We start from the raw sequence: 26,774 nt of genomic DNA, 5'->3' as shown, positions 1-26,774 counted from the left end.
TCCCGGTCCTCTGACCCCGTGGATCCTTTCAGACCCTCTTCCTCTCCAAATCCTTGCACGGACTTCCCTGTTCTCAGAACCCCTCTGGCACTTGGTCGGCTTCGCAGAACAAGGTCTTGTGCTTTTTCCCTCATGGACGTTAAATCTTGCTTTCCCAACGAGGTCATGAACTCCTGAGAGCAAGGACCTCTTCTCATTTCTTTGATCCTTGGTCCTTAGCAAGTAGCTGCTGGCTTCTCACTGGCCGATTCATGGTGGTCCACCAATTGATGCTTCTTTAGGGAACTTCAGTGTATTCAAGGCACCATAGGAGCCATTTGATCCTTTTACTCCAGCTCTGGGTGTAGATAATGGGTGGATTATTGTCCCACTTTACAGATGGAACAGTTGGAGATTAAACATATAAAATTATTTACCAGAAAAACAAAGTATCTCCACCTTCTTGCTGTAGGCTGGATCTCCTGACGTCAACACTGCGCTCTTCCCAATGTACGAGCAGCTGGAGAGTTAATGGATGGGTCCCTTATTGTCTATGTCTGGAGCTGCTGTTACAGTCTCAGGCACACAATAGGTGTTCAGTAAATGCTTTTTGAATGAGTTGATGAATAAGCTCTAGGAGACATTTACTCCGAGGGAAGCTTCGCATGCTGATGTGCTAAGGAGAAATTCTCCATCCCCGGGGGCCCTTTTTATACTCACCTGGGATGAAGAGACATTTTCCTGTGTGAAGTCAAGTAAATGGAGAAGATGGAGCTCATGGTCCTTTCCCCCCCCCCCTGTTTCATGGCATTTTTCTTTATTTCTTGCAGAGTCACTTTGTGGCGTGTATGACAGCCATCTTAAACCAGATGGGCGACCAGCACTACTCCTTCTATATTGAGACCTTCCAGACCAGCTCTGAACTTGTGGTGAGTCTATAGGATGCTGGGGGGCAGCGTGGGGGAGACACGTTGAACTAATGATTCTTGAGAGTTGAGGGCTGGAGGGTCTTCCCGTGAACCTTGAGTGTGTATGGGTCTAAGTTTGCAGCCATGTTCGTGGGGTGCCCTGTTTTTCACTCCCGCTTGGGCTTGTATGTGTCACCTCTGGGACATATCTTCAGTCATGTCAGGCATGAGCCCTGGATGTCGAGTCTGCTTATGCCTTAACAAATATTTGTTGATGAATCATGGACATTTTGTGCCTTAAGAGCATGAGTGTAAAGACTCTTAGGTTTGAATCTAGGATTTGTCACCATCTAGCTGTGTGCCTGTGGGCAAGTTAACCTTTCCCATGCCTGCCTGCCTTTCTTTTAATTTTACAACTGCACCTGTGGCATATGGAAGTTCTCCAGGCTAGGGGTTGAATTGGAGCTGCAGCTGTCACCCTGCGCCACAGCCACAGCAATTCTGAGCCACATCTGTAACATAAGCCACAGCTTGAAGCAACGCCATATCCGCGACCCACTGAGTGAGGCCAGGGATGGAACCTGCATCCTCACGGACACTATGTCAGGTTCTTAACCTGCTGAGCCACAGTGGGAACTCCAAGTTAACCTTTCTCTAAGCCTCATTTGACCCATCTGTAAAGTAAGGATAATATCATTTATGTCACAGAATTGTGAAGGGATGAAATGAAGCACAGTAGCTCTCACATTCTATCGGTAAAAAGTAGCTATTATTACATGATAATAACAAATGCATAGTGAAAGTTGGCCTCTAAGCCTCATTCTTCTTCTAGCTTCTCAGGACTCACTTGCTATAGGACTGTGTGCCTGTGGCCTGTGGCCTGTGGACCTGTACCTCTGCAGCCGATGGCTTCATCCACACAAAGCCCAGCCTGGGCTGTCCCAGGCATGGTCATCTTTGTCACTGTCTCCTTTCTACTGCCAGATTCAGGGGTTCTGCTGCCGGGGCTTCCTTTTAACTCTCCTTGAAGGAACCAAGGGCACTGGAATTAGACCAGCCTCAGAGAATGGCCCACAAAAAGAGAATCAGAAGAAAGCCAATGCCTACACCTTTATCCACCTAGCAGTGAGAGAGAAGGTCTCTCACTGGAGTAGGATTGGCAAGAAATGGAACCTCTCTCTAGATATGCCAAAAAAAAAAAAAAAAAAAGGAAAAGGAAAGAAAGAAAGAAAAGAAACAAAAGGAAAGCTGAGCTAAACAACCCAAGATATTCCCCCCTTTCAAGTTATTTATGTCATGGGACATGGAAATAGAAAGACTGGATTCCTAATGTTTCACCCTGAGTGGAAAGAAAGGCAAGATGGATGGTAAGAAAGGGAATTCTGTGTGTTGAACTTACACACTTCTCACGCAGTCCTCCAGCAGTGTTAGTGCTCACATTTAACAAGTCTGCAATCCGCTCGCTCAAGGCCACACAGCAGTATGTGGCAGAGGGAGGATATGAACCTCTGCTTCTAGCATGCTGCACCTCTCATTCAGAAGCCAGGCTTTGCATCTGCAAGGCAGAGGCCTTCTGCATTCCCACAGGAAGGGAATGTGCCTGCGACGATACCCCGCCTCCCCAGGTGACGTCAGGGATGGATGATCATTCTCACCATCATTCCCTCGTCATCATCCTGGAGCACTTAGAGGACATTTGCGGTGGGCTGGGCTCTGTATAGAGCATCTTATAGACAGCATGCGCTTAACCCTCACAGTAGCCCTTTGAGGTGGATGTTGTCCCCATTCTGCTGATGCAGAAACTGGGACTGAAAGCATTGGGGTAATTTTCCCTAGAAGCAACGATTGCTGGAAAGGAACCAATCTCATTTCCAGAATTTTGCAGTTTAGCTTAAAGCAGTGATTTTCAAATTATATTTCTCCCAGCCTCGCTATCTCCTACCATAAACACACACGCACATGTGTGCACGTGTGCATACACACACACACACACACACACACACGCACGCACACATACACACACGTGCGCACACATACACACACGTGCGCATGCTTCAACCAGAGCTGTTTCTACTTTTATCTATTAATGTATTCGGTTCCAGGTAAGATTTTCTCTGAACAAAGAATTCTGCTGTTAAAATAATTTGAAAATCACTGACTTAAGGAAAGAATTCTGAGCAGATTTCCTATGGATTTTAAATTTTTCCCAAAGCTACAGGTGGGATGACTTTATTTCTTCCAGCTCAGGAGAGTCCTGGGGCCAGTGGTTCTGGTCTTTGTTATCTGGCTTTGTCTTGATTTTGTGTTCTCCAAAGGTAGAGAACAGATTTGACCCACCGCAAAATCTGATGGGGCATGTTGAGGTCCACTTTGAACCTATTCCAAGGAGAGGGAGAGCGTCCCTGTCATGTTTCCTCTAAGCTGCCCCTGCACGTGCCTGTGACATGTGAATTAGCTGTGTTTACGGTACAGTAATTAGACGTTCATTTTAATAATAGTTTGTTTGCTCAATGACCCGAGATGCATTCATATAATGTAGATTATTTCCTCCTCAAATACATATTTGGAAAGATGATTATAAAATTGTCACATCAGTGAAAACATTTACTTCTTTACTCCCAAAGACCAAATTATTAGTGCTTTATTTTGAGAGCATATTCATAGTTCACATTCATGTGCCACTTACACTTGTGAAACACTTTCTCAGTAACCAATCAAAAGCTTCCCTTTAAAAATCCACTGCTATCATGGAGTTCCCATTGCGGTTCAGTGGAAACAAATCTGACTGGTAACCATGAGGACTCAGGTTTGATCCCTGGCCTCGCTCAGTGGGTTAAGGATCCGGCATTGCCCTGAGCTGTACTGTAGGTTGCAGATATGGCTCAGATCCCATGTTGCTGTGGCCGTAGCGTAGGCCTGCACTAGAGCTCTGATTTGACCCCTAGCCTGGGAATCTCCATGTGCTGCGGGTGCAGCCCGAAAAAGACAACAAAATAAATAAAAATAAATCCGCTGCTATCGGTTTCATTGGCTTTACTTAATGAAAGGCTGTGCCCTTTCTGCATTTCCAAAACGTAACAAAGAAAACGTTTGCACAGCCAATAAGATCTAGGCTCTTCCAGTCATTTCCTGTAAAGCAAGATAACAAGTATGTTTGGCTTTTCTATTGCAGGACTTCTTGATGGAGACATTCATCATGTTCAAGGACCTCATTGGAAAAAATGTATATCCTGTGGACTGGATGGCCATGAGTATGGTTCAGAACAGGTAAGCTGCCACCTGCTTCCTAACAGCCCCGTCATCTCGGCACTCACTCTACACCTCCCTGGGAGAGACAGAAGGTGGGGATAGTTTCTCGCTGGTGAAAATAAACCAAAATGCAGTAGATCCTTTCTTTCTACACTTAAACCCCGGGGCACTTCTCACCAATCTTGAGCTATTTATTTTTTATTTTTCATGCCTTTTTATGTGCTGAGCTAGTTACTCCCTATCCTTTCCATTCTTCAAATACTAGTTAAAATATACTTTGTCTATGAGGCCTTCCCTAAAGTCTTAAGACAGAAGAACTTGAGACTAGCCTTATTAAAATTATGTTGTTTTTAATTTATTCAAAACAGTAAAGTGTATTCTCTAACATGGTAGAATAAGTTTAGGAAGCATTGGATTAAATGGCTTTGAACAGCTTTCTCTGCTGCAGGACTTCTCAGAGTCTTTAGTATGCTAATGGGATTCTCAAGAGGAAGATTTAGGCTACAGCATTTCACAGATTTTCTTGCCCATTGAACCATTTGGTGTGCATATATTTCTGTCTCTGTGTGTATGTATAATACTTGTTAACATCTCCTAGAATACCAATGTAACCCAGGAATAATTCAGATCCCACATGGCCCAGCACAACAATAGATATGAGTAATTGTGTACAATTTCAGTCTTTAATGCTTTTTCTCAAATAATGCTATTTCATCAAAGTGAAATTCAAGTCCTAGCACTCAGCAGTATCGTCTAATATTCCCTTTCTCCAGTCTTCTGTCTCTCAGTATCTCTCGTATCCCATGGCTTAGCTAAGTCTCTCTCAGAACTTATTCTCAATTCCTATCCACAAACTCCTTTAAAGCTGGGCCTGGCCTTCCAGGCGCCTCTCTTTCCTTTTTCTCTCACTTTCCCTTGGCTTCTTGGATTTGTTTCAGGTCCTTCCCATGGAAGGCCCTTAACCCTACGCTGGCTAGAAGTTTTGTCTCTCTCTACCCACTGCCCTTATTCTATATCACAAAGCCAAGAATTTACTGGCAAAGCCAGAAATATCCCTAGAGGGTAAAAGAAGAGAAGTTGAAGGGGCAAAGGCAAAATTTTCCTTAGTGGGAGGAAAAGAGGGAAGTCTATAAACATATTAATAATTTTGTCACTGGACACAGTCTGGAAATTTCGCTCAGGTATGCCTTGGAGCTGACTCCAGTCCCAGATGGCCTCCATCCCTTACCTTTCTGGCCTCTGAAAAGCTGTTCTTCCACTACCTGGATCCCTAAGTGTCTAGCCAAGTGACTTTACAGACACACTTGCTCTTGGGGCCAGCTTTGGGGGCTGGTGAAGGGGAGGAGAAGGTTGTCAGAACAGAAAGGAATATTTATACATTGGTGCTTATGGTGGGAGGAGGAAAATCAGCCCAGCAGAGAAATATCAGAATTCATAGCCTGCGATAACGTTGTCCCAATTCTCCCTGTTCACATCAGGAGGCTGGCTTTTGCGGTGGTTATAGCTTTGGTGGGAATTAGGCATAGGCCCCATTATGGATGAGAGGCAGGTCTCTCCCTAGGCCTATGTCAGGGCTCACTGCCTGAGCATGCAACCTATGTAGTTGCATAGGAGGCCGGCACTCTAAAGGGCTCTGCTGTTACCATCTTGAAATTCTTAATCATTTTTGGCCAAGGAAGCTTACATTTTCATTGTATGCTGAGCTCTACAAATTATGTAGCTGGTTGTACATCATGTCCACGTCTAGTCATCTTGCGTTTGAAAGAAGCTAGCACCCCCCGCAACCCCCAGCTGCATGTGAATCCCTTCAGTGCTTGCCAGCTGGTCAATAATATTTTGGGGTTTTGCCAAATTACATGAAATACCCAGGTGAGTCATCTTTGACTCACCCTACATTTTCAGATACACACAACTATTCACTGTTACCTACCGCTTCGCACTGCCATGACTTTGCATAAACTGTGGCTCTCCTCCTTTCTAGACCAAACTCAACATAAAAGCAGTCTTCAAATTCTTGTCCATGTAATTTCTCCTTTGTGGATCCTTCTAGGACTCCTTTATAGTAAGAGAATATGTTACCCCCTCTATTTATACAGATGCCCATATTATAGCACCTACCCCACTGTAGTATAATTAACTCTTCATTTGACTGTTTCTGTCACTGCAGAATGGGCTTCTTGAAGGCAAGCACTATGTCCAGTTTATCTCTGCATTTCTAACTCTTGGCACAGAGCCTAATGTTCAAACATATGTAATGAACACTATATATCTCATGAGTACTTATTGATTAGGATTTTTTTAAAAATCCAAATCAAATTTGCCTACACAGAAAAATAAGTTTTTGGGTCAGACAATTGAAAAAGCCTAGGGTTATGGCTTCAGGCATGGATGTATCTAGGTGCTCAAATAGTGTCGTAGGGAATCTGTATCTCTACCTTTGCTCTTTTCTCTGTTGGCTTCATTCTTAGGCAGATGCTCTCTTTGCAGTGGGAAATCAGCTTGTAGAAGTTCCAAAAATATGTCTGGTTGGATTAGCAGCCCCAATAGAAAGAAAAAGCCTCTTCTTCAATAGATAGAGCAAAATTCCCCAGACTAACCTTCAAAGATCTGGCTTGGGCTACATGCCATCCATAAACCCCTGTGTCCAGAAGAATGAAATATGCTATTTCATCAGGATTGGGTCATATGACCACCTTTGGAACTGGGTAGGGTATGGTTAGCTCTACCCAAACCACAAAGTCTTGGAGCAAAGGGGGAGGCTGGGGGAATAATTATTCAAAGGAAAATTTGGGCGTTATTACCAGAAGGAGAAAGGAATAATGGATAGGCAAATAAATGCACAGACATTCATCACTGATACAGGGTCAGGAGGATGGGAGCCCAGAGAGGCTGGAACCCTGACCGGGTTCGCCTCCCCTTCTGAGCTGCCAGCAGTCATCCTGGAGGAAACACGTCCAAGTGCTTTGAAGGAATGTTCCCTGTCTGAAGATCCCAGCTAGCCACAGTCTTTTCTGGGCACAGGCACCTAAAGATGATGAAATAATCCTGTTTTCTTTATACCTAAAAAATTATAATTTTCTAAGGAACCTAAGAAAGAATTAGCTCCTAAATAGAAACACTTGTATTTCTGAAGGATCACCTAAGTACTTAAGTCTCTACATTAAAAAAAAAAAAAAAAGTTAGAAACACAGCCTGGGTTTCAGACTTCTTAGTTCTGCCACCTTCTCTTTCTTGGGAAGTCATTTAACCTCTTGGAATCTCAGTTTTATGACCTGTAAAATGGGATAATTATAGTCCCCACTTCATGATATCTATATCTATATCTCTCTGCATATGCACGTACGTACACATATACACACGCATATATACAGATATACACATGCACACACACACATACATATGTGACTCATATATATATACAGTGAACATAGAGTATGAGTTACTCCCTAGCCCAGTGCTGGTGCCTGGGAAGAGTCTGATGAATGAGAGCATGGCCGTCTGCAGGCGCAAACAGCAAACCGCCATGGACTAGCATGTGCCTAGTGTCAACCAGAAAAGATGACTGCTTTTCTTACCTTGTAGTTTCCTTCATCTTCCGGCCACAGTGATCCCCTTCCATTTATGGAGCACTTGGAATTTTCTCACTGTTGTTGCATTTTGTGTGGTATTATAATAACATAATGCATGAAGCACCTAGACTCACCGTTATTGCAAACACTTTACATGTATTAGCTCATTTAATCTTGCAACAACTTTATGATGTAGAACTATTGTAATCCACATTTTACACATCAAGAAACAGAACAGATAAGTAACTTACTCAGTGTTGCATTGCTAATAAAAATAAAGAGAGAGAAAGAGAAAGAAAGAAAAGGCAGGTGATCAGAGCCCAATGTCTTATCTCTACTGCTTCATCCTGTAAAATAGTTAGGTTTACATTATTAAGTACATTGTAAGGGTGTGCGAACTGCATATGTATTGGTTCAGAGAACTTAAAAAGGCCCAAAGAGGTAACTTACCCAAGGTCATAGAGCTAGTTAGTAAAAAAATTCAGCATAATTTGGGCACATAGAGTATACACTATGGTTTAGCCCAGATCAGTATTCCCAAGAGCATAATTTTCTCTTCTCTAAGAATGTACAGCCTAGGAATTCCCACCATCACTCAGTGGAAATGAATATGACTAGTATCCACGAGGACGCAGGTTCAATCTCCAGTCTTGCTCAGTGGGTTAAGGATCCAACATTGCCATGAGCTGTGGTGTAGGTCGCAGACATGCCTCGGATGGGTCTGGTGTTGCTGTGACTGTGGTGTGTAGGTCAGTGGCTACAGCTCCAATCGGACCCCTAGCCTGGGAACCGCCATATGCAGTGGGTGTGGTACTAAGTAAATAAATAAATAAATTTTAACAAATGCGCAGCCTAGGCTCCATTCATTCATGTGACCAAGGCAAACTTCATATGTCGGTTAGTCTATATATGACAATCTTTGTTCCTTTCTTTTCTTCCCCTCCCTCCCTTCCCTATTATTTATATATTATGATGATCTGTTTGTAATTTACTATTATCACTTATGTATGCATGTATGCGTGTATGTATATATGTATATATGTATGTATTAGTTATATATAATTTATCTGCTTACTGGAGGAAGGAATGGAGTTTTCCAGATTTGAATGTCTCCTCAGCTGTGTCCTGTTTGTGTATGCAGACAGAGTGGCGTGTCCACTGCAAGAAATACTTCCTGTTAGAGCATTTTTCTTTTTGGTAAGATGCCACCTTCAGTAAGATCTGATTTGCATGACATGGTTAATTTGTAAATGATCAAGTTCTTTGTAATATTGTGAATGAACAAAATATGCCTAAGAGCCTCTGTTCCCTCCTCCATCTGCACCTCAATCTGGAAACCCAACTTTTTCTGTGGGGATGGGGAAGAGGCTGTTGGGGATTTATACACATCCCTACAGCTTCTCTAAATGGACTCAATCAGCACATACTTATTGCGTGTCCTGGGCATCCAGAGCCTGGGGAGTAGACAGGCCCATCTATGCCCTGGTCCCTGATGACAGGGGGCTTACAGTCTTGTTGGTGAGACAGTAAATATGCCCATGGAAATATGACCACATGCTGCAGTCACTGTAGTGAATTCAGAGAGGGCCCAGAGAAGCAAAGCTTTATAACTGCCCAGGTTCGAATCCTGCCTCCACCATTTATTTAATAGTTATATGGCCTCGGGTGAAGTTACTTCAGCACTCTGAACTCCACTTTTCTCATTGAAAAATAGGGCTAATGATAGTACTATACAAAAAGTTTGGGTGGGGACCAAAATGAAATAATATGTATAAAGTAGTTAGAATAGGTTTGGACATGTAGCAAGCCTTTCATAAATGTAGCTATTATTTTGGTTCATATACGAATGTGAATTCCTATGATCTGGGAATATGCAAAATGTTTCACAGAAGAGGCACATCTGGGCTGGATCTTGTCAACCTTACCAGTGACGTATTTCAAGGTCTAACATTGTCTCCACCACATGCTAGGCACATAGTAGGGTCATGGTGGTGTATCCTAGGGAGCTGAGGAGGGCAGGGCTCAGCAGTCTGCTGGCAGCTCCATCAGTGTGCTGACAGTCAGTGACAGCCGCTTCCCCTTCCTAACTACATGAATTTGTACGGTCTTCTTCCTTTCAGTAGACCTCACATCCTTCAGAAGTTATTACCCTGAAGGAGGCTTCTCCACTGGTTTTTCAGCCAGCACAGCACACCTAATCTGATGTCCAGCTGGCCACAGGATTCCAGTCCCAGGAGCCTGGTGCATCCCTAACTGGAATCCCAAATCACTTGAGAAGTGTCAGGACCACTTGGGGTGGGCTGTGTCCTGGCCCTGAGCTAGAATCCTCTGATTCATTCCAGCCCCCTGGTGCAGGGAGCTCTTGCATGTTGTGAGGGAAGCAGCTTAAAGGCTCTGGGAGAATGGCTTTCTCACTCCTTCTGGTAGGGAATAAGGGCTCCCTTCCTGGCCAGCTCTTTTATTTCCATCTTTAAGTTTTTCCCAGTAGAATCAACAACATCCCACAAACCAGTGGGAAGCTGGAATGGGATTCAGGGATTCCTCTCCCTGCCTTGTGCTTTCTCATTGGAACGGGCACGCCCACTTCCATCCAGTCCTGCTCCAGCAACCTGGGGTCTGGGTTGGTTGTCACATTGGGGTCTTCTGAGGCTCGGATCCTCCTGCTTCAGACCTACAAGGTAGCTGGGCAGTTAAGGATAATGATAATGACACAAATGACATTATTAAGAACTCCTGGGACCTGAGGCCCTGGACCACCAGCTTCGTGTACGGCATCTCATTTAATCTTCACACACCCGTCGTCGTGTAGACGGGGCAGATGAGTCTGTGTGCACTTCCATTCCTGCATCTGCTTCAAAGACTAGTGCACCTGGGACAGCTGGGCTTAGTCAGGGGGAGAAGCAGAGAGACTCTTGGTTGCCTCATGTGATGAGGATTTGTTCTGTTGCATGAAGGGAAGTAGGAAGCTGGGAACCCAGTCCAGTGGTTGCAGTGCGGCTTCCCATGGAGCAGTTTTCAGGATGCCAGCCTTGTGTTTGGCTCCCTTTCTGCCAGCTTCTTCCTGCTCGCAGCAGCTGACTTCCCATGCATATGGCTTCGCTTCCTCACAGACGATCTGCTCATGGCTTCTGCTCATTGCATTCTCCCTGGTTGTCTAGCTGTTAAACTGGCTAAAAGGACTTGATCTACCACTGTCTAGGCTTGGGTGCCCCCACTAGTACCTGTATGATCACCCAGGGGCTGCTGGCCAGCCCATGGAAGAGTGCTTGAGTCAAGTGTTGGTCCTGGGCCCAGTCAGCTGCAGGCAGGGCAGCAGGAGGATGGCAGCTAAGTGGGAAGGGGCTCTGGGCCTGGTGGACATGAGTAGGAGCATGCCCAGTGCCAAAAGACCATGCAGGCCGGCCTTCAAGGGAGCCAGTATATCTTTCTAGTTAATTGCGAAGGCTTTAGGGAAAGACAAATCTGACATGGGGTGTGGACTCTGCTGCTGCATGCGAATGCAGGGAAATTTTTTTTTTTATCTTTCCAGTGCTTTTCCTCTTTTGTTAAATGGGTACGACAGTAGCGCCTACCTCAGTTTGCAACATTGCATGCAGCAGCATCTGTAGAGCACTTGGCACAGGGTATATGAAAGGAACACTGTGATGACTCCCATCCTTGCTGTTATAACAAAGTGAGCTCATAGCTTGGAGTGAACAGAGTTATAGAGATTCCTTGGACAGAATAGCATGGCGACTAAATACTGAGGTCCTGAGGCAGCATACCTTTGTTTCAATCCTGTTTTCATATGTATTGGCTGCAATCCTGGGAAAGTTACCACCTAAACTCACACTTCTAAAATGAAAACAACATCTAACTTAGAGAGTTAATGTGAGAATGAAAAAAGGGGGAGGGGGAACCAGAAGGACTCTATATGAGGTACCTAGCACAGAGCTTGGCACATCATTGGTAATACCTCGTGGCTGTGGTTATTATTGATTTCTTAGAGCCTGCTAAGCATCATGGATGAAATTCAGGAAATGCTAGGTTGAGATTTGAACATGAACTTTGTTTTCAACAACTTCAATTCATTTTTGAGAGTAACAGAAAGAGGTGAGTGTGTTTTCATTCCAACCCACTTCACCATATTAGTGCTTCGGCTTTAGAATTTTTTTTAAGAGAATGCAAAAGACATGCTTTTCCAAGTCCATACATGGGAAAGCAAAGTTAAGCGATATTCTCATTTTCAGAGGGTGGCCTCAGAAGAATCCAGAGAGGGGTAGGGCTTGACCTATTGTCTCTCAGCCCCTATCTGTCACCAGTCCCCACCGTCAGCATAGGGGGCTAATTAATTCCTGATTTTTGGACTGGTCTTTGCAAAACAGAGACAGGTTTAGGTTGACAATTAAAATAATAACTGTTACTGAAACTAATGATAACTTTGTTCCTGCAGAGAATGCATAAAACCCTTCATTTTGGTATCATATCAGGCAGTCTGAGATGTCTATACATAAATGACAGCTACTCAATGGGAATTTCCATCTGAGGAATCAGAACTCATCTTTAAGGAGAAAAAGTCGATGCTTTTTCAAAGGCTGTCCATTTTTCTCTTGGTCCCTGCCTTTCAACGCAGAGTGAAGCAACCCAAAGGGATCTGAACAGCCATGGCGACCATGTTAATACTGTCACTGGGTGTCAGGCACTATGTTCAGCACTTGCATACATTTTCCATTAAACCCTGCAGCCACCCTGTGAAAAGGGTTACACTGCTGCTGTTTTTACCAGCAAGGGCACTTAGACGTCAAAGGTGATCTGAACATGTCTCAAAACCACACAGCCGGGAAATTATAAAGCCAGAAATCACATCTGATTGTGTGTATGTGTGTGTATATGTGTGCAAATCTTGTGATCCCAATACAGGATGCAGTGGTTCAATAAACATTTGAGTGTTCAGTGAACACCTAGTCCAGGTTCTTTACAAGCAATGCCTGATATAACTTATGCTATAGCTGCCCACCAAAAATACACCTGCAACTTCCATGGACATGGCCTATGTGTCCCGAGAGCTTCCTACTCTTTTATTCTCTGGGCTTTCTCTGGCTCCAGGACATTTCTGATGCTCAGGTGTGTCCTATACAGTCTCTCAGAAGTTCCCCAGAAGAACTGAGTCCCAGTTATCACCCAAAGCAACAACCTCGGAAAAACACTTCCTTTTACTGGCTTCCCATTGGTAGCCAAACATTTTCCCTTGGCCAGCTACTTGGTAGAGAAATTATTGATAGTCCACTGATAATCAGAAATTATAGACATAGTGCAGGTAAGATCTGGCCTCTGCCCTGGTATATTTTGCAAATACACACACACACACACACACACCACACACACACACACACACACACACACACACACACACACACAATGGAGACTTGGCCGCAGCAGGGCATGTAGCCGATGGGGGCGGGGGGTGACTGCAAAAACCCAAGACAGAAATAAAGTGGCTTGGTTCAGGTCAGTGACAGTGGGTGATGAGAAGTAGTTGAATTTGGATATATTTTGAAAGTAATCCTAAGAGGTTTTGCTGACTGGCCAGGTGTAGGGTATGAGAGAAAGAGAAAAGTCAAGGAAAGTCCTCCCACCCCCTGAGCAGTTGGAAGAATTGAGTTGTTCTTAGATGAGAAAACAACAGAAAGAGGGTGGGTGATAGGAGTTGAGTTTTTGACATGTATGTTTGAGATGCCTATTAGTCATCCAAGTGTGTAGAGCAAAGAGCTGGAGAGCAAGACGGAGCTCAGGCGAGAGACCAGCGATGAAGATATACAATTTGGGAGTCAAAGGCATGTTGAGTGGAGAGTCAAAGAGCTTATGGAGGGAGTCTCTGATTTCAGGAAAGTGCAGTCTATTGGAGGAGGCTGAGTCACACAACTAATTCCTTGTATAGCACAGGATAAACTCTGAGAAAAGCAATTGCATTGACTGTTCTCTGGGGGACACAAAGACACAGTAGACCTTGCTCTAAAGAGATTAGAAGGAGGGGGTGTTCTATGCAAAGGAAGACAACTAAAAGCAGAGCATAATAGTGAGAAATGAGTCTAGCAAAGAAGGTGGGGTCCAATCCTGGAGGGCATAGACTGTCAAGAGAGTTTGGACTCATTCTGTGGCCAGTGGGGAGTCATTGAAGTCGGTGATCAGCAGGATTGGAACTGTCCCAAAGAGTAAGGCACTCTAGAGGTTGAAAGAGCAAGAGATAAGGGTTTGCAAGACCAGTCAGTAGGGAGGAAGGAGAGAAAGGGATGGATGGAGGGCATTTAAGGACAAACACAATTTTACAACGGGTACCAAAATGTTCAAAATGCATAAGATTTGACCAGCATCCCTATTCAAGGAGAAAACTGGAGACGAGGGGTATCTAGGAGGTACAAGGCATACATAGAAGAGTGATTAGGGAAATGCTGTTTACAACAGAAAATGCTTAGAAACAACATAAAGGGCCATCAATAAAAGACTGATGAAATTAAACTGTGATACACCCATACAGTGGAATGCTCTTCAGTGATTAAAAGGGATTCATTGGCATGAAAGAAACACATGGTTTACTGTTGAGTAAAAGAGACAGGCTGTGAAGTAGAATTCATCATTTAACCCCTTTTATCAAAATGATATCTTTAAAATAGCAATCGTGTATATACATCTAGGGAGAGGTTTGAAATTATGTTCATCAAAATGTCAATGACAGTTTTCCCCAGATGATAGGTGGTGTGTTGTTTGTTTATTTATTTGATTTGGGAGGAGACAATTTGTCTTTCTATCTTTCTGGATGACATGCATTTTCTGCCATAAGCTTGTAAGAGCTTCAACAAGAGACAAATTTTCTAAATGAAGTCAAATAGACAGGGCAGGGCAGACATGGCCCCAGGTCTGTGGTGTGAGCAGGTGTTTATGTGGGTCAGCCGGCCTCTCCTTGGGTCTTTGGGACGCTCCCTGAGGGATCTGTTGTCTGGAACACGAGGGAGGGATGTCTGGGTTAAAGTGCTCAGATGGCCGGGTGACCTTCTTCCCTCTTCCAGGGTCTTCCTGAGAGCTATCAACAAGTTTGCAGAAACCATGAACCAGAAGTTCCTGGAAAACACAAACTTTGAGTTCCAGGTGAGTGTGAGGCCCCAGAGCTGTCCTTGGGGTGCCTGGCAGGCCAGCTCCAGCATCCCAGGCTGACTGCTCCCTCAGACACATCCCAGAGCTCTCCCAAAGGTATGCCTGTGTCTCTGCAGGTTTCCACCGAGTGGTGGTGATGGGGAGAGAATTACTCAGAGCTCGGAACCAGGCCCTTGATTAAACAGTCCTCAACTGAGCAGCATATGCAAGTGTGACTGTGCAATGTATCTTGTGCTAAAGAGGAGACATACACTCAGTCACTGCCAGAGTGTGCGCCACCTTTTAAACATGTATCCTCTTTTCTTACTTTCCTATTCACTGGCACCTACAAAAGCAGCCCTTCCCAGATACTGAAAAATAAAGCTCCCTAGTCAGGTCTATCATTTTCTGATTCTTCGGAATCACTTTTAGTGCTCAGACAAGACCTCTCTGAGATTCAGGGGCCTCAAATCATGCCCTTGGGGAAGAGCGACACACCTGCTCAAGGCCCTGGCAGGTAGAAGCAACTCGTCAAAGCCTGGCACATGAAGCCAGGTGGCTCCCTCTGGCTGGAGGTGTGAGAGGGAAGACCCCCCCCAAAAGGGGATGCTCCCTCCAGGGCAGCCCCTGACCTCTAGCATCTCTTATAGCGCCAGCTTAGGGAGTAGCCAGCAAACTGGGATGAGGGTGTTTCTGCCTGCTCCTCTGGGTGTTCAGTTCCTGTCTGGGCTTCCATCCTTGACCAGCTGCGCCACCTCAGGCAAGGCCTGGACTGCATCTGTGCCTCAGCGGACTCATCTGTGGAATGCTTGCCACTTGGTGGGGCTTTTCCAGAACTGGAATGTGCCAGAGCTCTTGCTGGGGGAACTCACTTGTAAAGTCCCAACAGTTTCCATCCAGATTCTTCCTCCTCCAAGAGACCTCCCAGCCTGACTCCTCCCTGAAGGTCCCCTAGCAACCACAAGGTCACGAGGTCTCAAGCTCAGCCTGCTGTAGTCTCTAGCCTCTAGCTCTCTCATTCTCTCTCTCTCTCTCTCTCTCAAATCTTTTTAGGGCCGCACCCATGGCATATGGAAGTTCCCAGGCTAGGGGTTGAATCAGAGCTGCAGCTGACGGCCACAGCCACAGCAACTCAGGATCCAAGCTGAGTCTGCAACCTATACTGCAGCTCATGGCAATGTCACATACTTAACCCACTGAGTGGGGCCAGGGAATGGAACCCACGGCCTTGTGGCTACTAGTCGGGTTTGATCCTGCTGAGCCACAACAGGAACTCCTGTAGTCTCTTGATAGTGCTTGGTGGGATCTTTTTTGCTGTTCTATGTGCCTGTTCTCTTTCTTTCCTCTGGGAGAAGATAAGCTTCAGGAGTGCAAAGACTAACTCACAGGGCTCTAAGCACTGTGCCCGGCACACAGTAGGTTTCCTGGAGGAGGTGATGCCTGGGCTGAGGTCTGTGAGATCCACTCTGCTGGGTGTCACCAGCCTATAAGTACTTAGTAAACAATACGTTTGAATAAGACTTCCTCCCACCCCCTTGCATTTAAATCAGGCAATTGAACTATAGTGATAATGAGGATAAAAAGAATAGCTGCCATTTTCTGACAGCGATTGTACACACAGATCTCACGACAAGCATTTTACGCGTTATCTTTCTCAGTCCTTACAGCTACCCTACAGGTACTTACTATTATGATTTCCTCTGCTGGAGGGATGTGGGTAGTAGGACGCCCAGGTGATGGGCAGCCTGAAGTCACACAGCATGTCAGTGCAGAGGTGGGACAGAGCACAGCAGTGGCTAGAGATGGAGTTTCCCCACCACATTGGGTTGACTGCCCGGCAGGGTCTGAGTGAGAGTTATCAATCTTCAATGTGGAAATAAAACCTGTCACTTTGGCTGTTTGAATCAGAAGTGTTTGATCCCCTCCCAAATGTGGCTCAGACTCTGGCTACAGGTGTCATCAGGGAAGTTAATAAGGCCGTTGCTTTGGGGGAGGGCGGCTTGAACAACACACCTAGGAATCGGTGGCAAGGCAGTATCTGGGCCATAAATCTGTTGGCTCATTTGTTCATCCCTTTGCGTGGGCATTGGCAATTACAGCCTCAGACCTGATTTCCCGACTCTGGCTCTCTGCCAGAGAGAGAAGAGCTTAGCTTCAGTCCTGTATGCCATTCTTTTAGCTTTTATCCAGTTTTCCTGAAAGAATATCTGTATCTGAGAGGAGCTCTGAGAAGCAGGGATTTCATACATGGAATGTTTGCATCTTTGAGCCGTGTGACATTAGGCACTTCATTTCTCTGTGGCTCAGTTTCCTCAATGTCAAATTATGACACTATTGGTAGCTACCTCATTGGATTGTTGAAATGAAGTGAATTAATTCATATAAAACACTTAGAACAGTGCTGGGAACATTGTAGCTACTTAATACCTGTGAGTTCACTGTAATTTTAGTAACTGTTACCATTTGGATGATGATGATGGTCTTAAATGCGTCAGGTCCGGGAGCTCATGTATGTCCGCAGCCAACAGGATGGTAGGGAGGCATCTTTCTGGTCATCCCAACACTGCCTGGGGCTGTCACACCCACAAGATTTTGTAAGATGAGAAAGTGGCCAACATTACACAATGAAATAAGTCTCTTTTTCTAATGAGACTTCCGTAGATATTCACTGGAAAAGACTCAAGAACAGGATCATTCTTCAACCTTATCTTTGTTCTCTTACCTTCTCCTCGCTCATGTAAGAATGGATTTGTTCTCTGTACCCTGCCTGGAACATGCCTTGTTTCCTTCTTACAGTTTCATTAATTATGCATTTAATATCAGCAGGAACAGCATCCATCACTAAGCACTGCTGGCCTTGGCAGCTGCTGTCCAGAGAAGGGGCAGGTACAATGAGATTATCCCTAATGTCTTTTCCGGAACTGTGGTTTTTATGATTCAAAGGGCAAAAAGCAAGAAGCTCTGTGGGTGCCACTCTGTGGGTGACAAGACTTAAGAATTACAAAAATGATGTTTCCTGTTTGGGGCTAAAATAATTTTCATTCCCAGGCCCTATTCAGATGCTGGGCCTTGACATTTGCATGTGTCTACATGGTCACAGACGACCAAGAGAGGATTTCACATTTAACTCAGTGAGAATTTTTGTTTAAGAGCAATTTTCATGAGTCCAGGCTAGTGCAACATGCCTTGAAAAATTCAGAAGCAAAGCAGAACATTCCCCAGTCCTCAAGGATTTGGTGTCTCAATAGTGGGCTGTAAATCCATCTTCTAGCATCCAAGCTTTTGAAGAAAATGACTAACTTTTATTAGGCATTTACTTAGGGCATGTTGATCCTTATCATGACCCTCTTAGGTTGGGATATACCCATTTTACTGATGAACAAACCAAGGTTTAGATAAATGATTGAGTTTCCTGTTAAATGCCATCTAACTACTAAGTGGGGCTGCTGGGATTGAACTGCAGACCAATCTTCAAAGCCCAAGCTCTTTTCACTCTTCTGCACTGTCTCGTAGAAACAGGTGACCTTTCAGATCTAGGAGACAGCTCTACATAGCTCCAGAAACACTGTCTGCCCTTATTAGCTCAGGCTGGCCTGGGATAGAGAGCTCTATGATGATTGGCTGTGGGGTTAGACTCTCTGTGTCTGCAACTCTGACTGGCCCAGACATCAGTGGTTACACTTCAGATGTACTCTTTGGCTCCAGATCAACTTTTTCCATCTTAGGCAGTGGTGGGATTGCTACTACTACAACAGCTCTAGTTGGCTCTGCCTTTGGTAATTTCAGCCTTGGCCTTGAGGCATTTCTGGATCAGCCTCTGTGCCTCAGAGAACCTTGGGATCATTTTTGAACTTGAATGGGAGACCCCGTGAAATCAAGAGCTTCCAGAATATCTCCAGCCATTGGTGGAAGTGTAAGGGCAGGGTTGGTCTTTATAATGGGAAATGTAACCAGTAATGGCAAAAAACAAAAACAAAAAAACAAAAAAAAAAACCATGAGAGATGGAACACAGACCCAGAGGGAAACTCAAGGAAGAGTGCCCCATGCCCTTAAAGAGGACTATGGCACTACCCACAGGGAGGCTCATGGCAGGATGCCTCCACCAGGCAGAAAGATGGTCACATGCCTGACAATAGTTTACGCAGCCCTGCCTGCCTCAGTTTGAGGGCTCCAGACAACCTCTGGCCTAATGTCGCCAATCTGAATCCATAATTGGAAACTTGCACTCGCAGAACCAACAGCATCTTCAGAACATCATGGCAACTAGACCTTTGCACCACGGAAGATGGTATACTGACTGTGTTTCGGCAACCCTGGGTGTTGGGTCCTTTTTTAAAAAATCGGAATTTGGAGCAAATAATTCAAGCCCATTGAGGAAGAATCTTACAGGATCAAAAATTCTTGCTGTCTCTGCTGTAAAGACATCCAATGAACCAGTGGAAACCTCAACCAACAACAAAGGTTGACAGAAATGGAGAAAGGAGAAGAAAAGTGATTTTTAGCAGAAGAGCAGAATGGTTAAAGAAGACAAGTTCTGGAAACAGATAAACTTGGATTCAAATGCCAGCTTTGTGTGACCGTGGGCAAGTTATTCAACCTCTCTGAGCCTCGGCTTCTTACTCTCTAAAATGTTGAGAATCATAATACAAATCTCAGAGTTTCTGGGGAGGACTTAATAAGGACTCATGCGGAGGGCTGGGCTCTTTAATGAACTCATTTAACAAAAATTTCCTGAGCATATGCTGGGTTAAACACAATCCTAGACCCTAGATATACAACACTGAGTAAAGAGATGAAGTTCTTGGGGTTCCCGTCATGGTGCAGCGGAAATGAATCCAACTAGGAACCACGAGGTTGCGGGTTTAATCCCTGGCCTCGCTGAATGGGTTAAGGATCCGGCCTTGCCATGAGCTGTGGTGTAGGTCGCAGACATGCCTCAGATCCTGCATTTCTGTGGCTGTGGCATAGGCCAGCAGCTGTAGCTCTGATTAGACCCCTAGCCTGGGAACCTCCATATGCCGTGGGTGCAGCCCTAAAAAAAAGAGAGAGAGAGAAAGATGAGGTTCTTGCCTGCGTGATGCTTACATCCAATGGAGGAGGCAGAAAGTAAATTAGTTCTGCTTAAAATATGTCATTACTCCTATGAACAGGGTGTAATGAGGGTGAATAATGGGGCTGATCTACTTTAGTCCAGGGAAGCTGGGAAGACTTCCCCAGGAAGTGATTTTTGAACTAAGACTGAGTGGGAGTTTACTAGGTAGCAATTTCCTCATTTAGTCTTTATAACAACCCCCTTTAGATACTATCTAAAGATTCGGAGAAGTAGGGTAACTTGCCCATGACAGTGGAGCTGGTAATTGGATTGGAATCCTGGAAGGCAACCTGACAGTACCCATGAAAACAAATAAAGACAGCAAACAAAGAGTAAAAAAAAAAAAGTCTGCATAGACCCTGTGCATTAGCAGTTCCACCTCTAAGATTGTATATTACATGATAGTCTCCCATACATAAAGATATGTAAACCAGAATGTTGATTACAGCACTGATGCTAAAGGAGAAAAAGTTGGAATCAAGCTAAATGTCTCTAAATAGGAAATTGGTTAAAATTAAAGTATATTCTCAGAGCAGAAGACCATGCAACAATAAAAGAGAATGAAGATCTCTATATGCTAATATGGAAACATCTGCCAGAAATATTGATGAGAGAAAAAAGCAAAGTACAGCAGACTCTTTTTTGAAAAAAATATATGTCTATACATATGTTTGTTTATACACAAAAATTTTTGGAAGGATATCCAGGAATTTGGTAAAACATTTTCTTCTGGGGAATTAGACTAGGGTCCAAGGTAGGATAGAAAATTATTTTTTTATGATTTAATCTTTTCAACCATTTAATTTTTTACTGTGTTCATATATTATATTTATAATTTTTTGAGAGTTAATTTAAAATAGCTAAATTCTAATTACACTAACTAGCAGTATGACTGGGTGGTAGTTTAATTTATCTGGATCTCACTGTTTACGTCTGTGAAGTAATAGAGTTGGGTCAGATGACCCTTAAATTTATTCCAGCTTTAACCTTCCATTGTCCTGTGATTTCAAAATATTAAATTCTTAATCAGAAATCGTCTCACCTCTTACCCCAGGGAAAGAGAGACCCATGTGTGTTGCTAAAGTTTCTGTGGCTTCTCTGAACCAGCCAGGCTGAGCTCTTAGTAAAATGTCACCAGACAGCTTGGGGCAGGGAGGAAAGAAAAATCTGGGATCTTTTGAAACAACTGTTGAATCTAACAAAATGGTAAACAGTAAATAAATATTTTCTGGAACACAACTGTATCCAAGCCTGAATTTGTGCTGCATTTGGCATTAGGGATACAAATAATGGAAACCAGGACCCTTGCTGCTAGTGCAACTGAGAATTGGGAAAGACAGGGCTTCCACATACTCTACAGTCAGCACCATGGCCAACACCACCACTCCATCTGCTGAACACTGATGGATGCCTTCATGCTCATATTATTTCATCCAGCATTTATAACAATCCCTTATGGTAGTTTCCATTATTTTCTCCACTTTATAAGTAAGGAAAATGCGGCTCAGAAAGGTCAAGGAACCAGCCAGAGGCAGCTCAGCTAGTGAGAGAGACTGGTATCCATACCCTAGTCTATGAGATGCTGACGCATTTGCTTTTAACCACTGAATGATACTGTCATGGGAAGTTCAGGTGCAACCCATATCTGTAGTTGCACCTACTAAGTGCTACTCAAATCCAGTTCAGTGGACCCATATCTGTAGTTGCACCTACTAAGTGCTACTCAAATCCAGAAGGCTTGAGCGGACCTGATGTGGTCTGTCTTCTGGGAAGGCCTCATAAAGGAAATGGGTCTTGAACTGGGCTTTGATACAAGAATGGGACTTAGGTGCTGTGGTGTGAGAACCACTGTAAGCAGAGCCAAGGAGGCCAAGGTGCTCATATTCTGCCTATGAGTCTGAGCAAATCAACCCCCTCCCTCCTCTGGAATAGGCAGTTATGTGTTAATGTATTAATGCATCCTCAGCTAAAGACTGACCTGACCATGGTGTGTAAAGAGCCCTGAATGTCAATCAGTGGGCCTGGGTTTAAATGCCAGCTCTACTGCATGTATAACAAGCTGTGTGACCTTAAGCAAAATACTTAACCCCACTAAGGTTTGGTCTCCTCATCTGTAAAATGGGCCTACTAATAGCTATCAGGTTTTGAGAGATGAAAGGAGGGATGTATGGGTAAGTGCCTGGCCCACGGTAAAATGAAGGGCTTGTTTTGCTTCTTTCTGAAACTGGAACCACAAGCCCGTTTGAAAGTAATACTCTGGCAGTGATAAGAACATCATTAAGTGTAGAACTGCCTTTTACTTAGTCTTGGCCATCTGAAACCTCCGATGAACATCTTTGAGTGTTCATATGAAACCTCCAATGAACACCTTTGAATCATTGGCTGGTGATTTCTCTAGCTGGTATTACCCCTGCTCTTGCTATTCAGTGTTGACAGGAGACTGGAAGTGGGTGAGCTTTGCCCAGCAAAGTTTCCCCCACCTGCTCCTTGCAGGGCAACGGTGTCTTGTAATAGTTGCCTTTGAGTGCTGAAGGTGCCAGGTTGTACTCTTTGCTTTGGTACCAAAGATGTCACTAGAATAATGAAAAGAATGGTAAGGCTAACCAGTGCTTTGGAGCTCTTACTGAGATCCATGCCCTTTAAACACATGATTTTACTACAGCCCTCTACCATGGAAACCGAGGGTACCCCCCTTGCAGATGGGCTCATGGAGGCCCAACAATACCTTGGTTTGGATCTCCACCTCTTGGGCTCTATAGCCTGTGTCAGTTTCACTGTCAATGTTGCTACCCTTTGGAGCCCTTGCCCTGCACTGTACACTTTGCTAGATCTGTTTCACAGTGAGCAGGTGGAGTGGATTCTAGTGTTAGTCTCTGCATTTGGCACCAAGAGATCATCTAAGTGTTGAAGTTATTACAAACCTATCTATAAACTGGGCTCTTGGTGGTTCTTGAACTCAAATAAGCATTAGAATCAGTGAGTGCTTCTTCCGTTTGTTGATGTGGTGTGTAACAATGATTGATTTGCGTATATTGAAAAATCCTTGCATCCCTGGGATAAATACGACTTGACCATGGTGTGTGATCCTTTTAATGTATTGTTGTATTTGGTTCGCTAATATCTTGTTGAGGATATTTGAATCTATATACATTCATGGTATAGGCCTATAATTTTCTTTTTTTGGTGGTGTCTTTGGTTTGGGTATCAGGGTTATGGTGGCCTCACAGAATGAGCTAAGGAATGTTCCATCCTCTGCAATTTTTTGGAAGAGTTTCAGAAGGATAGGTGTTAACTCTTCTCTAAATATTTGGCAGAATTTGCCTGTGAAGCTGTCTGGTCCTGGGCTTTTATTTTTTGGAAGTGTTATTAATCAGTTTCAATTTCAGGCTTGTGATTGGTCTTTCATATTTTCTCTTTATGCCTGGTTCAGTCTTAGAAGGTTATACCTTTCTAAGAATTTGTCCATTTCTTCTAGGTGGTCCATTTTATTGGCCTAAATCATAGTAATCTCATATGATCCTTTATATTTCTATAGTGTCAGTTATAATTTCTCCTGTTTCGTTTCTAGTTTTACTGATTTGATCCCTCTCCCTTTTTTTCTTGATGAGTCTGGCTTAAAGATTTATCAATTTTGTGTATCTTGTCAAAGACCCATCTTTTAGTTTCATTGATCTTTTCTGTTGTTTTCTTCATCTCTGTCTCATTTATTTTTGCTCCCATCTTTATGGTTTTTCTTCTACTAACTTTGAGTTGTGTTTGTTCTTCTTTCTCTAGTTGCCTAAAGTATAAAGTTGCATCGTTTATTTGGGATTTTTCTTGTTTCCTGAGTTGAGATTGTTTTGCTATAAACTTCCCTCTCAGAACTACCTTTGCTATGTCCCATAGGTTTTGGATCATTGTATCTTCATTGTCACTTGTCTCTAAGTAACTCTTTATTTCCTCTTTGATTTCTTCAGTGATCCACTAGTTGTTTAGTAGCATATTGTTTAGTCTCCATGTGCTTGTGTTTTTTACAGTTTTTTTTTTCTTGATATTGATTTCTAGTCTCATAGAATTTTGGTCAGAAAAGATGCTTGCTATGATACCAATTTTCTTAAATTGACTCAGGCTTGGTTTGTGGCCCAGAATGTTCTCTCTCCTGGATAATGTTCCATGTACATGTGACGAGAATATGTATTCTGCTGCTTTCAGATGGAATGTTCTATAAATATCAATTAAGTCTATCTGGTCAACATCACTGGTAATTAGAGAAATGCAATGTGATACCACGTCATACCAGTCAGAGCAGCCATCACCAAAAAGTCTACAAATAATAACTGCTGGAGAGGGTGTTGAGAAAAGGGAACCCTCCTATACTGTTGGTGGAAATATAAATTGGTACAATCACTATGGAGAACAATATGGCAATTCCTTAAACAAATAAAAATCGAACCACCATATAAATTGGTACAATCACTATGGAGAACAATATGGCATTTTCTTAAAAAAATAAAAATAGAACTACCGTATGATCCAGCAATCCCACTCCTCAGCATATGTTTGGAAAAAACCATAATTTGCAAAGATACATGTACCCCAAATTTCATTGCAGCACTATTTACAATAGCCAAGACCTGGACGCAGCTTAAATGTCCATCAACAGACAATTGGATGAAGAAGATGTGGTACATATATACAATGGAATATTCCTCAGCCATAAAAGAAATAATGCCATTTGCATCAACATGGACGGACCTAGAAATTATCTTACTAAGTGAAGTAAGACAGAAAAAGACAAATATTCTATGAGCACACTAATATGTTGAGTCTAATAAAATATGATACGAAAGAACTTACAAAACACAAACGAACTCTAAGAGTTTGAAAACACACTGTTACCAAAGGGGAAGCCATGGAGGGGGAGAGGTAAAGTTTGAGATTGTCATACACACACCACTGTGTGTGAAATAGATAGGCATAACAAGGATCGACTGTATAGCACAGGGAAATCTACTCAATATTGCCTAATAACCTATGTGGGAAAAGAATCTGAAAAGGAATGGATGTATGTATATGTATAACTGATTTACTTTGCTGTGCACCTGAAAATAACAACTTTGTGAGTCAACTCTGCTCCAATAAAATAAAATAAAATAAAATAAAATAAAATAAAAAAGAATCAGTGAGTGTTTGTGAACATATGGGTTTCTGGGATTTGATTCAGTAGGTGTTGGGGTGGGGAGAACCAGAGAATTTGCATTTTAAAGAGTTCTCGGGTGCTGCTGTTGCTGCTGGCCCAGGGCCACACTTTGAAACCATTGAACTAAGGGGAAGGAGAAGGCAAAATACTCTGAGATGCAATAGGTTGCTGGCTGGTGCTCTGAGACATGGGGTGAATTAGGGAGGACTTCTAGAAAGGCTGAGAGCCTCTGAAATACTTATCTGTCATCACCCTCTAATTCTAGGGCAGAGAACCAGCTCATCAGGGCACGCAGCTGGGGCGAGTTGTCTTTAAAAAAACAAAATGAAGCAAAATAACAAGAAGAAAAAAAAAAGCAGCCTTCCTAAACCCTTCCTCTCTGCCTACATCCTGTTGTTCAGAGAGTACGTGGTCAGCGCCTAGAGAAGTCCATCCATTGTCCTCGCCTTGGCCGTGATGTTCATTTCAGAATCAGTGCCAGTTAGACAATTGCAGTGTGCAAAATTAAACTGGTTCTGCCTCTGTCTTCTGCCATCTTCATAAATTATTCACACTACCCAGCATTTAATATGCTTTCCCACTTCAGACCCTCTCCATGACTGTTCTCTGCTCTTTCATTTACAGCTGTGGAACAACTATTTTCATCTGGCAGTGGCTTTTATCACGCAAGATTCTCTGCAGCTGGAGCAGTTCTCGCACGCCAAATACAACAAAATCCTGAATAAGTAGGTTGCATTTGGAGCTCCTGAAAGGCGGCGGTGTGTGTGTGTTGGGTGGGGGGATCATGCGAATCCCTGAGATGGTGCCTGGAGCAGACATTTTTTATTTCTCCTAGGTACGGGGACATGAGACGGCTAATTGGCTTCTCCATCCGTGATATGTGGTACAAGCTTGGTGAGTAGGCACACACATCCAGACAGACACATCTGCACATGCCAGGCTCCTTCTTGAAGACCATCTGTTAAAGGGCCATGGGGCTTTCAGCAGTGGGAGCCTGAAATAATAGTTTATCACTGTGCGCACCCCGGGTCCTTGTTAAGTGCCCGATGAGAGAAGGTGCCCATCACCGTCTCCCAGGCCCCCAGACAGCTGTGGATCTGCCTCTCCTTGATGCCCCTGAGGGGTTAAGAGGGCAAATTGGGATTTACAAAAAGGAGGAAGAGCCTGACCGCGGTGAGAATGCACGTCCTCACACGTCACGTGCAAGCCCCCTGCTCTTGGTGGGCATTCTGCATTGCATCCTCCTTCTTATGTGGTGCTGTGATCTACAAAAGACCCTCCCACCTCATGGGGGAGAACTTCTATGGAAGGCAAAGGTCATTTGTGATACAATTTGAGCTGGAAGGTGACCCCAGCAGCTGGCCCTGCTTCTGTGAGCTACAGGAATCATGTGTGAGCTGAGTGGTCCCCGTGGGAGGAGGGAAGGGGAGATGGAATCAGGAAGACATTTGTTGAGAGTCTGAGTCAGACCTGTGCTAAGGAGATCTTATTCAATCCTCTTGCATCACCTTCTGCAAGATGGAACCCCCCTGCCCCGATCCTTTTGTTGATCGAGAAACTGAGAGAGGAAAGTAGCTTGCTTGAGATGAAACAGCAGCAAGTCCCAGAGCTTGGTTTTGATTCCAGGAGGATGGGGGCCACATACCTTGCCCAAGGCCTGGATTTTACTCCATAAACAGGTGTGGAAAGG

General features: G+C 43.9%; 1 protein-coding gene across 7 annotated transcripts in view; it reads left to right on the top strand.

The window, feature by feature from the left end:
- The window catches only part of DOCK2 (dedicator of cytokinesis 2), a 425,062-nt gene that overhangs the window by 327,995 nt on the left and 70,293 nt on the right, over positions 1–26,774 (top strand). For all 7 annotated transcript variants that reach the window (XM_085001779.1, XM_085001778.1, XM_085001782.1 and 4 more), the window contains 5 exons: positions 810–908; positions 4,060–4,154; positions 14,749–14,827; positions 25,709–25,809; positions 25,920–25,978. In XM_085001779.1, coding sequence (XP_084857905.1) covers positions 810–908; positions 4,060–4,154; positions 14,749–14,827; positions 25,709–25,809; positions 25,920–25,978 — 433 coding nt within the window. The remainder of the gene's footprint in view (positions 1–809; positions 909–4,059; positions 4,155–14,748; positions 14,828–25,708; positions 25,810–25,919; positions 25,979–26,774) is intronic.

This window comes from Sus scrofa, chromosome 16 (assembly GCF_054392235.1).
Source record: "Sus scrofa isolate SSC_HxYL_T2T_F1_AM1 chromosome 16, Sscrofa_HxYL_maternal_Yorkshire_Landrace_v2.0, whole genome shotgun sequence".
In the NCBI taxonomy this organism is placed as follows: Eukaryota; Metazoa; Chordata; class Mammalia; order Artiodactyla; family Suidae; genus Sus; species Sus scrofa.
Note: the sequence above shows the minus strand (reverse complement) of the source record. Positions and strands in the feature narration are given on the sequence as shown.